This window comes from Lampris incognitus, chromosome 2, assembly GCF_029633865.1.
Source record: "Lampris incognitus isolate fLamInc1 chromosome 2, fLamInc1.hap2, whole genome shotgun sequence".
Lineage (NCBI taxonomy): Eukaryota > Metazoa > Chordata > Actinopteri > Lampriformes > Lampridae > Lampris > Lampris incognitus.
In genome coordinates, this window is record NC_079212.1 from 125011842 (window position 1) to 125029003 (window position 17162).

General features: G+C 43.1%; 1 protein-coding gene across 2 annotated transcripts in view; it reads left to right on the forward strand.

The window, feature by feature from the left end:
- The window catches only part of ppp1r16b (protein phosphatase 1, regulatory subunit 16B), a 126576-nt gene that overhangs the window by 76895 nt on the left and 32519 nt on the right, over positions 1 to 17162 (forward strand). For both annotated transcript variants that reach the window (XM_056274801.1, XM_056274802.1), the window contains exon 3: positions 12511 to 12581. In XM_056274801.1, the coding sequence (XP_056130776.1) occupies positions 12511 to 12581 (71 nt within the window). The remainder of the gene's footprint in view (positions 1 to 12510; positions 12582 to 17162) is intronic.

Genomic DNA, 17162 nt, shown 5'->3' on the forward strand with positions numbered 1-17162 from the left:
CAGCGAGAGGGAGGACAGCGGAATGGTGAGGATGCAAGGAGTAGATGTGACGAAGGTGGGTGAGTTTAAATACTTGGGGCCAGCTGTTCAAAGTAACGAGGCATTACTTTGAAGAGAGGTGAAGAAGAGAGAGGCAGGCAGGGTGGAGTGGGTGGAGAAGAGTGTCAGGAGTGATTTGCGACAGAAGGGTACCAGCACAAGGGAAGGTTGGTAGTGAGGAAAGAGAGAAGCACCGACAAGACGGTTGTGAGACCAGCTATGTTGTATGGTTTGGAGACAGTGGCACTGATGAAAAGACAGGAGGTGGAGCTGGAGGTGGCAGAGTTGAAGACGCTAAGATTTTCATTGGGAGTGATGAAGAAGGACAGGATTAGGAACGAGTATATTAGAGGGACGGCTCAGGTTGGACGGTTTGGAGACAAAGCAAGAGAGGCAAGATTGAGATGGCTTGCACATGTGTGGAGGAGAGATGCTGGGTATGTTGGGAGAAGGATGCTGAATATACGTCAGGATACCTCGGGGGAAGAATAGGCTACGGGAGTAAACCCCTACTGAAAATCAATGTCCACAGTGCTGTTGGTTTTTGTTTTTCTTGCCCTTTTGTATCTGTTTAAGTGGGAGAGTACTGCTGGCGTCGTGTGTGGCTGCCGCTTCTCCCTCTCGTAGCCTCCCCTTCCCATCCACGCTGGAAAACCTGTGTGTCTGTGTTATGTTTATCTGTTGTCTTGTTTCACCCCATTTATTGTAAAGCAACTTTGAGTGTTAGAAAAGCGCTATATAAGATTGATTTATTATCATTATTATTGATTTTGGAGCTGCCAGGGAAGAGGAAAAGAGGAAGTCCAAAGAGGAGGTTTATGGATTTGGTGAAGGAGGACATGCAGGTGGCTGGCATGGCAGAGGAAGATGCAGAGGACAGGAAGAGATGGAAACGGATAAGTCGCTGTGGCGACCCCTAATGGGAGCAGCTGAAAGTGGTAGTAGTAGTATGTCATGTCAAGTGTATTTAGTGTAATTACGCCTTGGATCGCCAAGAGGAAATGACAGTAAAAGGTTAAAGCACACTGCCAATGCCTCGCCATTAGTGCATATCACATCAAGTGCTAGTGGTAGGACACAACAGTAAAAGACACCAGTAATACTGGTCTCTAACTAAGCAAGGGCACAACAGCTATAACATACACCAATAATATTAACGAGTGATTCAAATAGGCTGGAAAGTGCCACTTGTCACCTATTCAGTCAATTTCTACCTCTGCCTCAGTAAAGATAATTACATAAAGATTTATACATGAAGTCAAATTTCGACAGTCTTTTCTAATGCATTTTTTTGCATCACAATCAGGTTATGAGTCTGCATGTATATGTTCTTACTGTAGAAATTTATTCAAATAACAAAAAGCATTCAACAGATCTGCAAGCCCTCCGCTGAACACTGATGAAAACAACATAGGTATTATTAGACCAGGAGTGAACTATAAGAGAGAGAAAATATAGTGAGATGAAAACAACCAGTAATACAGAAAAAGTGAACCAGATGAAACGATAGTTCCTTCAGTGTCTTCTGAAACCTAGCTGTTCATCTTGCTCTCCTCTTTTCTCTGTCCTCCCTACTATCCATATATCACTTATCCATGGGTTATATAATAACTATTATCACACAGTTTTCATCCCCATTTCATCTCTGTGCATTTCATGCAGGTATCAAACTAATGAAGGGGTTCCCAAACTTTTCTATACCAAGGCCCCCCAATTAGCATTCGCTTCGGGCCAGGGCTCCCCCTTTTGCGAGATGTCTTTAAAAACCCATCGACAATACTACGGCAAATGTAAAAAAAATAAATTGAAAAAAACCCCACTTCTGGTTATAGTTCCTTACTTTTTATAATGTAATAACAATTACATACGTATTTCAAATCATTCCATTAGATTCAATATTTCTGCATTGTTTGTCAGTGATGAATGGTGTTTTGACTGGCAGGCATTTAGAAAGATGGACATGGCAACTACGATTTCGATATGTTATTATAAATTATATTTTATAATAATACACATAATGATAATAATTATTCGATTTTCCATCCATCCATCCATTATCTGAACCACTTATCCGGCTCTCAGGGTCGCGGGGATGCTGGAGCCTATCCCAGCAGTCATTGGGCGGCAGGCGGGGAGACACCCTGGACAGGCCGCCAGGCCATCACAGGGCATTATTCGATTTTATTTTTTGTAAATTTTTTTTTTAGCATTTTCCCTCATCCTCCCTCCAATTTGTTGAGGCCCCCTGGCGCCCCCTGGGGGCCCCCACTTTGAGTTCAACAAGCGAACTAATGCATCTTGCAGAGTGAACAATTTGATCTAACGGCATACATTTTGTGCAGCTAAATTTGTTTGTGTGTTGGAAGCAAGCAGCTGTCTGCTGGTCTGCCTTTCTGCAAACTGTCCAATATCTAAGCATACATCACAGTATATGTGTTTGTGGTTATGTATGTGTGTTATATTTTTGAATGCCTTCTGGTCTCAGTAGCTGTATGCACATTTGTTTAATTCACCTTCTGTACACACCTCTGGTTTTCCAGTGCATTTCATTTACATTTCAGAATGCTTAATTTTCTCCCTTGTTGTGTGTGCACATACAGGTGCCCATACAACTATTTGCAGCAAGGCCAGAGGAGCCTCAGATATCTGACATCTGCCTCTGACAGGCACCAAAAGACTGCAGTCCCCACCTCATTACCTCTTTGTGCTCAAACAGTGGAGAAAGTAGGAGAAGCTTATGCATTGGCAATATGTTGGCCACTTTACACAGGCGCAGGCACACAGAGGCAAACCAAAACTTACAAGCATGCACATGCATGAACACACGCACACATAAATGTGTGCAAATGCACGCATTGGTGTACACACATAATCTCATGCACGCACAAAAATAACTATACACACCAAACACACAAACACAGGCACAGTCAATGCTCTGTGTATGCAACGCCAGCATGTAGTTAATGGAGATTAATAGCAGGATGTGTGGACAAGGGAACTGGACACTGACAGGGTAGCCTTTATCCAGAGATGCAGATGGTAGTGAGCCTGACAAACATCCTGAATTGAAATTATAACGTAGCATCATTATTCAGTGGAAAACTGCCAACGGTTGAGTTATTTCAATCATGGTAAAATGGAGAGCACTGTTCAAATATCATCGTGCGGTAATTAGATCTCTCCTATCTAATCAGACAATCTTAGCTGCCCGCGAATTGAATTTCCATTTTATTCACTTGAGGGCACCAGCTCTTGGCCAAATACTTTCTGTAAATACAGTTTTGCTGGCCAGTTTTATGCTGCTTCTGTTCTAGGGAGGAAGAGTTTGAATTTGATTTTATCCCTATTCTCTTGGTTGCCACTTACTTTATACCGGCTGCAAACTAATTTCCCTGCAAGGGAAAATAAAGATACTTTGACTTTGGCTTATGATAGTTTAGTACATTTCATTTAGCTGAGATAATCAGAGAAGGTTAATGTAGTGTAATTTTACTAGGAATTTATGTTTCTTATAATTCTCTGATATGCTGATGTAGTAAACACCCTATTTGTTACTGTGGTACTACATCCAGGCCTGAGGACCACGCCACTTTATCCAGTCATCGATTCGTTCATTTTTCTCATTCAGATATTTTCCATACCGCTAAATCCAAATCAGGGTCACTAGGCTGGAGCCATCCCAATATATGCTGACCGGGTGGAAGTCAGGTAGATACTGGTTATCTCCTTATTTTATCCCCCTCGTTTTTAGTCTCTGCTGTGTTATCTATTTTATCGTCTTCACATTTTACTGTTTTATTTTACTATTTTTATGGTTATACAGTGCTTAATGTTTTCATACTGTTTCAGAAAGCACTTTGTACCCTTGTTTAGAAAAGTGCAATAATTATCATGATCATATTATTAGTATTATTATTATTATGTGTACACGTTGCTTGTTTTTCACCCTTCGCACAATGTAGAATCTCTAATTCAGTCAACATGTATGTCTTTGAAGTGTGAAAGGGAACCGGCCTGGAAGAAACCCACATGGATAGGCAGCACCGGGGCCCCTTGGTTAGCACTGTTGCCTCACAGCAAGAAGGTCCTGGGTTTGAACCCCAGGCCGTCCCAGGTCCTTTCTGTGTGGAGTTTGCATGTTCTTCCCGTGTCTGCGTGGGTTTCCTCCGAGTGCTCCGCTTTCCTCCCACCATCAAAAAGACATGCATGTTAGGGTTAATACTCCTGTCCATGTCCCTGACCAAGGCAATGGAAAGAAGAACTGGAGTTGGTTCCTGGGCACTGCAGCTGCTCACTGCTCCTAGCATAAGATGGGTTAAATGCGGAAAATGAATAAAGTGCCTTCTTCTTCGTGAATATGGATAAAGCTCCACACAGAATGGCCAGGATAGGAACAAGGACACTTGCTATTCATTAGCAGCATAGAGCAATATCTATGTTGTGATATGAGACTAGATATTGTCTGGGATTTTGGTTGCTGTAATATTGTGATATAAATTGAATGTTATCATAGCTGGTCTTAAAAGCTGCATCACAATAAATTTGATGCAATTTTGGGAACTTATTCGAGTGAAATGAACGATGAATGCGTGTACCTGCTCTGTCATCATATCCACATTACTAATGTCATGTTATTGATATCTAGGTAATCAGTGAAAAATATATTTAATGTCGTCAATATCACCCAACCCTACCTACTATGAACGAGCAGTGCGTACCACCTAATGTTTTAGGATTAAAAAAAAAAGTATGGCCATAGAAATCTAACTCAAGTCTCTGTATTGCTAAGACATTTTCATCTTGGCTTACATTTTCTCACGAGTTCTTGCCAAGACAACACTGTTTCTGTTGAAGTCTCGTCGACAATGCAATGCAGAAGCTATTAGCACAGTTATTCACCTTGTTTCTTTGTGGCTTGTGAGGTTACACGGCCTGCTTCCTGTGTCTTGTTAGCAGTGAGGCGCATCATTTGTTTGTTTACTATTTTTTATTAATCCCCGTGGGGCAAGTCTTTCTCTGCATTTAACCCATCCTAGCCATGTAGCTAGGAACAGTGGGCAGCCGCTAGTGCGTTGTGTGATGTGCAGGAACCTGACGTAGCTGTCGATCATAAATATACATCAACCGCTGTCTTGTGGGGTGCCTGTTGTCTTTACAAACACCCCAGGTTGGCTGCTGTCTTGCTGGTCCAGCCAGCGCTTCCTGTGCGTGGTGGCCATCTGAACCGAGGTGAAAACAGCGTTCTGTGTATATGGACCTTTAACCTTGGAATAGTCTCCAATTTGAATTTAAGCAGCCACTTCAACAGCAACTATTAAACCTCTTTTTCCCCCTCTTTTATAATAATCTTTTTTGTCTGTGCGCTTTGTGCATTTTAAAATGCACTTTAGAGTAAAAAATGTGGTATTTAAAGGTAGAACGAGTGGGATTTTCCTTAAAAAAAAAACACCAACGTAAAAAATGTGGTATTTAAAGGTAGAACGAGTGGGATTTTCCTTAAAAAAAAAACACCAACGTATAGACTCATACAAAAATAATTGCCCTAAATCAGTGACCAACTAGACATGGGTGGTGGTGTCTGTATCTTCAGAGACCCTGTCCTCCGCCGGCGTTTTCTTATTTTGCTGTGTATGGGACGTTTCTGGGCGTTACCTTTTGGGCAGCGGGACTCTACAAAAACACAGCAACCCAGTGCCAGATCAGGATCATAAGCACACATCCAAGAAGAAGCTACGACAACGACGGTGACAGCGCTGAAAAGATGTAAATATAGCAAGGCGAAACGCCAAGGAGACAAAGCTCGTTCCAAAACCAGAGTGAACCTGGCTGGGGTTGGCTCTCACCCGCTGGCGAGCCCTGAAGGACAGGATGGGAACGAAGAGCGACACAGAGTTGGCCTGTACACCGGGATGTGTTCTGGCAACTGCAGTCAGGGGGCGTGTCCTTCTGGTGTCGTTGAGCCGGGGGGGGGGCAACTTTGGATGTTGTCTTTACAAACCACAACCGACAAATCCTACTTATTCTATCTTTAGATAAAGTTTGATTAATTCATTGATCAGTTGATTGATTGGTTGATTTGGAGATTCCCAGGGATGGGAAGTAAGGTAAACTTGTATTTTGATGTGCAGGATCTGGCAGCAAATTTCCTCATGAAGGACAACAAAAAAAATCTTATCAATCTTCTTCATGAAGAGGAAATATGATCCATATTTGGCAGAGTAGGATGACCTAGTAACCAGCAGAGAGATCATCCTTCAATTTCGGTGACACGCAGGCAAGCAACTACCCCGCTGACGTGCTCATGAGCAAGGTGCTGAATCCCTAGTCTGCTTTAGGGGTGCCAGTCTGCAGCCGCTGATGCACATTGGCCTCCATGTTGAAGGCTTTGCAGAAAGGAATTTCCTCACAGTTATCAATTGGAAATACCACATTCCTGGGTTGTGTTGCAGTGTGACGTTAATGAACGCTAGAAATATGTTGAGTTTGAGTGCAAGAAGGTCAAGTTTCACCTTTTGTTTGTTTTCTGTGAACGAGAGCAAGGGAGTGCCTTTTCTATTTGGCAATTTCATCCTTGAAGTAAAACAGTGGTGGAAATTAAAGGGCAATTTACCTTTAATTCCTGTTTAGATAACCACTAATGGTAACATTCTTATCCTGAAAGCAATTGCACTTCTACGCTGCACAGTGATCATGAATGTGTGTGTGTATGGAGAGCCCACTGGACGATCAGTGTGTGTCTACATTGTTTGGGCTTTTTTGAACATTATTTTGTGTGTGTGTGTGTGTGTGTGTGTGTGTGTGTGTGTGTGTGTGTGTGTGTGTGTGTGTGTGTGTGTATTTCGATCCTGCTGAGTGTGGGTGAAGCTGTAGTGCTTGCTGACAGGCAGGTGGTTGATGGCTTTGCTGTCATTAATCATGCAGCATGGCAGCATACCAACATTTTGGGCTTCGCAACACCTCAAGAAATTAAAAGCACAACAGTTCCTACCAAACCCCTGATGTGGGTACATGATTTTATTCGGCCCCTTCCAGGCGTCTTCACTTGCTATTTGAGGAATGCATAAAAGCCGTAGAATAGCCCCGAGGCTGTGAATATTTCACATTTATTCAAGTATGAACAAATAATGTGTTTGCTAAATAATGTTCCCAGCTGTGTTTTTGCCTTTTTGCACTCAAAATAAATAGGACGGTGCCATAATTAGGAAGACTGTACTTCATCCAGAGAGTCTTGATTCAACCCCCTACCAGAGCACTGTCCTATGACTGACCTTTGGTTTTTTGTTTGTTGTTGTTTTTTTGTCTCTCTTGCACTCTTTTTTTTTTTTTGGTTGTCCCCCTTTTTCTCCCCAATTGTACCCAGCCAATTAACCCCGCTCTTCTGAGCCGTCCCGGTCGCTGCTCCACCCCCTTTGCCGATCCAGGGAGGACTGCAGACTATCACATGCCTCCTCCGATACATGTGGAGTCGCCAGCCATTTCATTTCACCTGACAGTGAGGGGTTTCACCAGGGGGACGTAGCACATGGTAGGATCACGCTATTCCCTGCAGTTCCCCCTTCCCCCCTGAACAGGCGCTGACCAGAGGAGCCACTAGTATAGTGACCAGGGAGACATACCCATATCCGGCTTCACACCCGCAGACATGGCCAATTGTGTCTTTAGGGATGCCCAACCAACCCAGAGGTAACACGAGGATTCGAACCGGCGATCCCTGCGTTGGTAGACCACGGAATAGACCGCTACGCTACCTGGACACCCTCTCTTTTCCACTCTTTATAAAGGTGCTTGTCTTAATCATGTCATTGCTTTGTCCAGTCGATATTCCTTTATATGAAGACACTTTCTTTCTTTCTTTCTTTTCTTCTCATTTGTCTTATAAATCCATATAATTTTGGTTTGTTTGTAAGCGCATTGGGTGTCTCGAAAAGCCCTATATAAATGTAATGATGATGATGATTATTATTATTATACTCCTATGCTGGGTTAACACAAAATGCAGAACGGGTTTTACGCTGAGAGTGGCAGCTTCTTGTCTGTTTGTCTGTGTCTGTCTGTCTCTGTCTCCCGCTCTCTCTGTCAAAGCTGCTGTAAACTTGTGACATTGTATTAAAGTTGTTTTTTTTTTAAGTCAAAAGTCTCTATTTCTCTCTCTGTGTCCATCTCTCGCGCTCTCTCTCTGTCTCTCTGTCTCTGTCTGTCTCTCTCTCTCTGTCTGTCTGTCTCTGTCTCTCTCTCTCTTGCTCTGTCTGTCTCTGTCTATCTCCCTGTCTCTGTCTGTCTGTCTGTCTCTCTGTCTGGCTGTCTGGCTGTATAACCTGAAATGATTAGCCATCTTTTTTCATTTAGATAATTCAATCATAAAACCATTTTCATTTGGAAAGGTATTGTACAGGAGATTGGACATTTATGATCTCTGTGGTTGCTATCTAATTTCACTGCTGCTCATGTCGGTAATAAACAGCCAATAACCACAAAAAGAGACGAGGCTAGATGGTACAGCATGAAGCTTGGGCCTATATTTGGATCGAAGATATGAAGCATTTATGTTTATAACATGCATTTTTCCAGTGTGTTTTTGCGAAAGCCACATGTTGCGTGAGGAGAAAATAGACTAGACGCCGAAACTCTGCGTTAATCCACACGACTTGAACTGAAACTTGAATATTGCCTTCTCTTTGGAGGAGTGCAAGTGACAAAAAAAAAAAAGATCTCCTTTGGGGATGAATAGAGAATCACAGAATTGTTCCTTGGGGCCCAGGCATGTTTTTGAAAATGCCCTTGCAAAAGAAGAATTACTTTATCGATCCCCACGGGGAAATTGATCCTCTGCATTTAAGCCATCCTATTGTATAGGAGCAGCGAGCAGCTGCAGTGCAGCGGCCCGGGACCAACTCCAGTTCTTTTGCCATTGCCTTGGTCGGGAGCACTGACCTGCGTATTAACCCAAACATGTATGTTTTTAATGTCCTGTCCTGTAACGTCTTGGTGTTCTGTTGCTCAGGTTGATATTTAATTTACATGCAGGCTGCAACTAATGAGAGGCAGCGAAGAGGCAAAGTGAAGAACAACGAAAAACATCCGCTGAATGTAAACATCTGCTTCCACTTTAAAACATCTCAGCATCCCTCAGTCGTTCCTTTGGCTTGGACTGGGTTTTTCCACCCAGGTTGAAAACCTCTACTGCACAGCGCTCCTAATGCTCGGCTGGAAAGTGCATTATTGTATCAAATAATCTCTCGTATCGGGAAAATCTTCCCTTGTGTCTGAGGGCTCCGACCAAAATGTAGTTTTAACTGCATGTTCTGCCGCTGGCATGCACAAACGGTTAAAGACGAGTTCTAGCTGCTCCAGAGACCAGTTAGTCCCCACTGCCTGCTTTTTATTTCCATTTTGGAAACTTGATTTAAGAAAATCAATCACCCGAGGCTGTTTTGCAGTCGGGGTGTAAAGAGGCGTGAATGCTGCTAGTGACCGAGGTGTTCAGGGGCCGCTGAAGGAGGAGACTGGCTGGGGAGTTTGCTTTGCAGTGCTTTGTCACTTACTGTCATTAAGTGTTTTTTCATAGTTAAATTTCTAAATCTGTTACCTCATTTTCCTCCTTCATTTTCTTCCCTCGGCACCGAGTATTTTGCACGTCTAGCCATCCTGGAGGAGGAGGAGGAGGGACCCCCCCTCCTTCCCCCCTTTCTATGCTCTTCCTCAGGTGTTCCCAATTCCTCACCTGTGAAGGTTTTTCCTCATTCACAAAAACGCCAGAGCTGGTCTTAAAAACCTAGGGCGGAGATAGTGGGATGTTTGTCAGTCATGCTGATAAAGGACAGAGAGAGCTGTTGGCCATGGCTGATTTGGCTGGGAGCAAAAAGTGTAGTAGAATCTGGTTTGTGGGGTTTCAGATACACTTCCATTGGTGTACGACATTAATGTATTAATCTATCCATTTGTGTGTTTGCTTGTCTGTCCATCTGCATGTGCGTGCACACGAGTGTACATGAATATGTGTGTGGTGTGTCCAGCTCATGTGTGAAGAACCATCAATAATGCCTGTCCATGGGACAGATGCCAAAATTATCATCCTAAATCTTGTTTTATCCCCCTTCTCTCTCTCTCTCTCTCTCTCTCACCCCCTCGCGCTCTCTCTCTCTCTCTCTCTCTCTCTCTCTCTCTCTCTCTCTCTCTCTCTCTCTCTCTCTCTCTCTCTCTCTCTCTCTCTCTCTCTCTCTCTCTCTCTCTCTATCTCCCCTTGACTCTTTAATTTCTCTAAGAGCCCACTGCACTAAACCCTGATTCATCCCTATTTTTTGCCCAGCCTGGGTTTTATTTTCAGCTGGTTTGTTTTGTTTCTGTGTAATAATAGCAAGTGAGGCAATAAATAAATAAAAATGATAAATAAGTAGAAAAAATAGGGTATGATTGAGAGAAGAAGAGAAGAAGGGTAATGATTCAGAAATGAAGTCCATGTGCTGTCTTTACCTCTCAATGGGGACCAACATATCAGACAGACAGGGCCAGTATTGGTTGATATTCCCCGAATTAGGCTTTGGGTAGAGGGTTTTATCTGTTGAGGGAACATTTTTTTAATCCAAAAGCATGATTACATCATCTGTAACCCCCACCAGCTCCCCCCCCACCACCACCAACAACAACAACAACCCTCATCCCTCATCCTTTCATCAAACCCCACACCCACCCACCCATTTCCAAGGTCAGCTGGATAACATCGTGGCACATCCCTGATAATTTGATAGATTGGTTGATGACACAATGTAATTTATGGATGGTGGATTGATCACTAATGTAACTGGGGTAGGATGGATAAAGCTACCGTTTAATCCGCATTGCAGATCCCCACCCTGTCGTTGTAGTCTGTTTGGGATTGATATAGTAGGAATGGAAACTTTTGTTTGAATGACTAATTAGAAACTGGGTAGAGGAAAAAATGTAAATGTTCAAATTACAGTTCTCTTCAAAATGTTCAAAACTAATTTTCTGTAACAGGAAAAGCACAGTGTTTTTTTTTCTTTTTCTTTTTCTTTCCCTTTTTTTTTTTTTTTAACCTGTGCTGTCGGCAGGCTTGGTATGCAACACAGGGATTTTGTATGCTAATGTGTCCTAGACAGAGTTAATCTGCAAGTGGAGTTCAGGTTCTCCGTACGCAAAGGCAATCTTTATTAATTATAGAAATGCTTATAATAACTCTCCGTCCTTTGGTTAATCTGTGGGATGACAAGAACACGGGGTTTTTATTGTACATTTATATCCCCCGCTGGTCCCCCATTTCAGCATGTTTGATCAGCTAAACAACCAGTCAGCATCGCTTCTCCAAGAAGTCTAAACTGACTGCAGGTACCCCCACCCTTATAAACTGACTGCAGGTATCCCCACCCTTATAAACAATACAGCGGCATAACAACCGAAAACAACGATAGGTTTCATATGCAAATAGTCGTGACCATTAACTAGAGTTTCAATGGCCATGTGTACTATTCATGGAGGATTTGGGAATAGTTGCAATCACAGCATTGTAAAATGATGACAGATATACTCTTAGCCCCCCCCTCCCCCCAGTTCAGGGATGGTTGTTCCCTCTTCACATAGATGGCCTCTGTGACTCCCCGTTCAAACCAGCATTCCTCCCTATCAAGAATGTGGACATCCTCATCCTTGAAAGAGTGGCCACTGGCCTTTAGGTGGGTGTAGGCTGTGGAGTCCTGGCCTGACGCGTTAGCTCTTCTGTGTTGTGCCATCCTCTTGGTCAGCATCTGTTTGGTTTCCCTGATGTGCAACTCAGGGCAATCCTCCTGGCACTTAACAGCGTACACTATATTGCTCTGTTTGTGCCGGGGGACCTGATCCTTGGGGTGGACCAATTTCTGGCGCAGCGTGTTTTGGGGTTTGAAAGCAACAGAGACATGGTGTTTGGAAAATACGCGTCTCAACTGTTCCAATACTCCTGCCACATCAGAATCACCACTGGTTTACGCTTAGGCAGCTGTTGTCGTTCTCCTCTCTTCGATTGGCTGGTGCACTGTTTGGGCATCTTCCTGGTTTTGACAAATGCCCAGTTAGGACAACCACACTTAACCAGGGCATGTTTAATGTGGGCTTTCTCCCCTTCCCCCGCTGCTGTGTTAGTGGGGATGTTGTCAGCTCGGTGGTACAGCGTCCTAATGACTCCTAGTTTGTGCTCCAATGGATGATGAGAATCAAACCTTAAGTACTGATCAGTATGTGTTGGTTTACGGTAAACATCAATCAAATGTCCCATCACCAATTGCAATTTCACAGTCTAAGAAGGTTAACCTGTCATTTTTCACCTCCTCCCTGGTAAACTTGATGTGGTTGTCCACAGAGTTAATGTGGTCGGTGAAATGTGATTTGATTTGATTGATGTGTTGATTTATTGGTTAAAGACTTCCACCTACATTTATATTTCTCTCTTTCTCTCTCGCTTTCTTTCTCTTTCTCCATCAGTACGTTACCTTTTAAAGAACAACGTGAGTCCAGACCTCTGCAACGAAGACGGCCTCACGGCCCTGCATCAGGTGAGATGGACAGTCTTATCTGTCTGCCTGTCTGTCTTCATCTTTATGCTGGTATCGTTTGTCCCAACTTTTGTTCCCCCGATTATCCTCTGTCTCTCTCTCTCTCTCATTGGTACCCAGTCCTCCTTACCCTACCTTACCTTATCCTTAGGTTTTGCATACTTTCTCTAATACAGTCATAAAATTTGAATTTCTAGTTCAATGTGCATTTCTGTTGTCTGGTCCTTTTGCCAGTATAAGTGCTACCAGTGACCGGTGTGTGTGCTTGGCTTGTTGCAGTGGGCCGTTTTTCCGGTAGCATAAAGCATAAAAGTGGGACGTCTTGGTGGCATGGCAGTCTGTTCCGTTGCCTACCAACATGGGGATCGCCGGTTTGAATCCCTGTGTTACCTTCGGCTTGGTTGGGCATCCCTATAGACACAATTGGCCGTTGTCTGTGGGTGGGAAGCCGGATGTGGGTATGTGTCCTGGTCGCTGCACTAACGCCTCCTCTGGTCGGCCAGGGCACCTGTTCAGGGGGGAGGGGGAACCGGGGGGAATGGCGTGGTCCTCCCACGTGCTACACCCCCTGGCGAAACCCCTCACTGTCAGGTGAAAAGAAGCGACTGGCGACTCCACATGTATCGGAGGAGGCATATGGTAGTCTGCAGCCCTCCCCGGATTAGCAGAGGCAGTGGAGCAGCGACCAGGATGGCTCAGAAGAGTGGGGTAATTGGCCGGACACAATTGGGGAGAAAAATAGAATAAATGAATAAATAAATAAATTGTAAAAGCAGTAATAAAAGCTCAATCCTGTCCATGTAATACAAAATGAAAGCACACATTTGCTCCAGCACTAATGTTTATTGGGGGATAAATAAAGGAGTGCACCCACCCACACAGCTAACCTGCTGATCACTGCTCCAGAGGTGATGTCCAGCCATGTGATGCTGCTCACCACTGTTAAATTACAACACAACTTCATTGTGTTTGCGTAATGTCTGGTCAGTGCAGCTACTGATGATGGACAACGGAGTCACTTTATACACATGAATATTCAATTGCTTTTTTAAAAAACTGAAGCCTTTAAAGGAATTTTAGATACTGTGCATGAATTAATGATTTAGCCTGTTGGTATATCTGTGTGAATTTATCTTGGTCATTTTCACAAAATTGCCTTCTAAAATGTTTTAAGAAATTATTAGTTCATAAAATTATCTTACTCCTTTGCGACACAGGAGGGCGAGTATAAGGCGGTTTGAGTTAAATAGTAAAAGTTACCGTAATCCTAAAACTCTGTTGATCATAAGAGACGTGGTAAGAGACATGGTAAGAGACATATACGACTTTTCACATACTTGAGACAGCTAGGTTTTTATTTTTTATTTATTGTTTGTTTTATTTTGACTTAAGAATGCATGGATCTTTTGTCTTTTATCTCTATATACTAGGCCCATGTCTTTTTTCACACAGTGACAGACTGAGTACCCCCTTTCATTCCACTGCATGTTTTACTCTGTATTTTGGTCCATGTGACAAATAAAGTACTTGAACTTGAACTTGGTAGTTAGCAAGCTGGATAGCCCGCAAAAGCAGAATGTGTTTGCCATTTTGTTGAGTCTTTTGCCAGTGATAACAGCTTGCTAAAGGTCATAGTAATGTGATGTACTGTTTAGGTAAACTGTAAACTAAATGCTTAATAACAACTTTTGCAGTATGCAGTAAATCTCATTGGGAATGTAGTCTGCACTATGCTATTATGCGGTCTTGAACACAGCAACAAGGCTTAATCCTATACAGGTGTCTCTTATTTGCCAGACGATACAGTCGTTTCCACTGACAGTCTGAAACAATCCTTTGTGACTGAACTGTTTACATGCCTTTGGTGAATCATTAAGAGCAAGTCCACCTGGGACGCAAAACACATAGTTTAGTGAAATTAATGAAGAGGTGGACAGATCTGTGGGCTGACGGGCGAAGACTGCATTCATGAGACAGCAAATTCAGATTATTTTCCTAGTGCTTCTTTAGTTCCTCAATACGATGGTGATCTGCAAGTGCAAGCCGACAAGAAACAGGGAAATTTATTGTCTGTTCATTAGAAATGTTTGCGGCATGGAGCAGTTTTTATGACGAATGAATGAAAAATTGTGTCTTAAAATGAAATAAACAGAAGAAGTAAAAAGATGACAGTTTTAGGACCACGAAAGACATGAGAATTTTGTTAACTCTGGCTAGGCCGGGCATCCTTACAGACGCAGTTGGCCGTGTCTGCGGGTGGGAAGCAGGATGTGGGTATGTGGCCTGGTTGCTGCACTAGCGCCTCCTCTGGTCGGTCGAGGCGCCTGTTCGAGGGGGAGGGAGAACTGGGGGGAATAGCCTGATCTTCCCACACGCTCCGTCCCCCTGGTGAAACTCCTCACTGTCAGGTGAAAAGAAGCGGCTGGCGACTCCACATGTAGCGGAGGAGGCATGCGGTAGTCTGCAGCCCTCCCCGGATCGGCAGAGGGGGTGTAACAGCAACCGAGATGGCTCAGAAGAGTGGGGTAATTGGCCAAGTACAATTGGGAGAAAAAAGCGCAGGGGGGCGGGGGGTGTCGAAAAAAAGACATGAGAATTTTCCCAAGTGTCTTACCAACCTATTTACTTGATGCATCAATATACAGCTGAATCTTTGCATAAAATTCTGCAAAGCAAAATGGGAGCTTCATTTTTCAAACCAATACGTTGGAAGCACGATTTTCTTGCTGATCAATGTGTTAGTTTTATTCATTTTACAGGCAATATTTCATGTCAGCATGCATTAGAGATCCATATGAAATATTCCAGACTGCACAGAACTGATTGTGCAGAAACTTTCCCGGCTTGCCAATTTCAAATTACAATAGTTGCCCTGTCTTCAATTTTTCCCTGCCATAGTTCAGCAGTTAAAAGGGCCCTGTTATGCTCTGTGTGGATCTTGGCTCGGCTGAGTGTGAGATATCACAAGTCTGTAGAAATTCCATCAGTCCTGTCTCGCCTCACCATCCCCATCTTTGCCCTTTTAAAATATAATCAAATTACTGCTCGCGGGAATAATCCCGCCGGGGAGGAGATTGAAAACGAATCGCCAACAGCATTTATATGTTTTCTGACAGCAGAAAAAGATTGCAGCTCGCTCGCACTTATGCAGAAAAAGACGGTTGAACTTGCCGAACTGTATATGTGGTATCATATGAGAGAGAGCGAGAGATAAAGATATATAGATATACAAACAATGTTTGTCTTAATTTTTCCTCAAAATCCTCATTGCAAAACAACTATTGGATCACAAATCCCACCCTGTCCTCTCTCGGCCAGGTCCTTCTAGCAGACAGATTATCCCAGCCTCTCAATAAATCACACCACACAGGGAAGACTTCTCACCAAAAGGGCAAGCAGCTCTGGAAAGTTCTCCTAACTCTCCTGATTCCTACTTTGGAAATGCCAGACGAGCTAGCGCCCAGTTTAGGTTATATAAAGTAATTAATAATTTGGTTTTACCCTTTTAACTATTATGCATGATGTCTGGGCCTAAACCATTTGCCTACTTTCACATCAGGGTTTGACTGATGTGAATCATTTTTTACTGGATGACTCGGAACATGATTCTAATATCAAAGACAACCTGCAGACCAAGTTTCATTGACCTTTAACCTTCACCGTCGTAGCTTAATAGGAAGAAAAAAGGCTTTTCATTTTACGTGAGATCAAAGTAGCACAGAAGAGATTGTTCCAAGTCTTGGACAAATGAGTAGGATGAGACTTCGCTCTTATCTGGTTTCCTCTCTGTCTCTCGCTCCCCTCCCCTTATCTCTCACAAAGTCTTTTTATCCTCATATTTTCTCTCTCTCTCTCTCTCGCTCTCTCTCTCTTGCTCTCTCTGAATTCAATTCAATTCTCTCTCCCTCTCTGTCTCTGTCTCTGTCTGTCATCTTTCATTCTCGCACACAAACAAACACAGGTAGACAGACACGGACACTAGATGCAAAAAAAGTCTCTCTCCGTCTCCCTGTCTCTCCCTCTCTGTCTCTGTCGTCTTTCATTCTCACACACAAACAAACAATTAGGCAGACAGACAGACACGAAGATGCATAAAAGTCTCTCTCTCGCTCTCTCCCTTTCTCTCTCCCTCTCCCCCCTCTCTCTCTCTCTCTCTCTCTCTCTCTCTCTCTCTCTCTCTCTCTCTCTCTCTCTCTCTCTCTCTCTCTTTGAATTGATCTTGGTTCTGTGATGGAAGTTCAACTCTTTTGTGCATGTTAATGTAAAGGAGTGACTATATTTGATGATGTCATTGTTCATTGTTAGTTTTTTTTTTCTTGTTAAATAACGAGCTGTTGTAAAATTCAAAATTCTCTCAATTCAATTCAACTCAATTCAATTCAAATGGCTTTATTGGCATGACGTAACACTACATATTGCCGAAGAATGTGTTTAAACATTGAAAAAGCTCAACAATAATTGGAAAACATTACTGAAAACAAACATACCACAGCAAAGAAACATAGCACAGCAAAGAAACATAGTACACATCAAAACGAATATACTGTCATCAAGTAGAACAGCAACAGCGTGTGTCAGGTG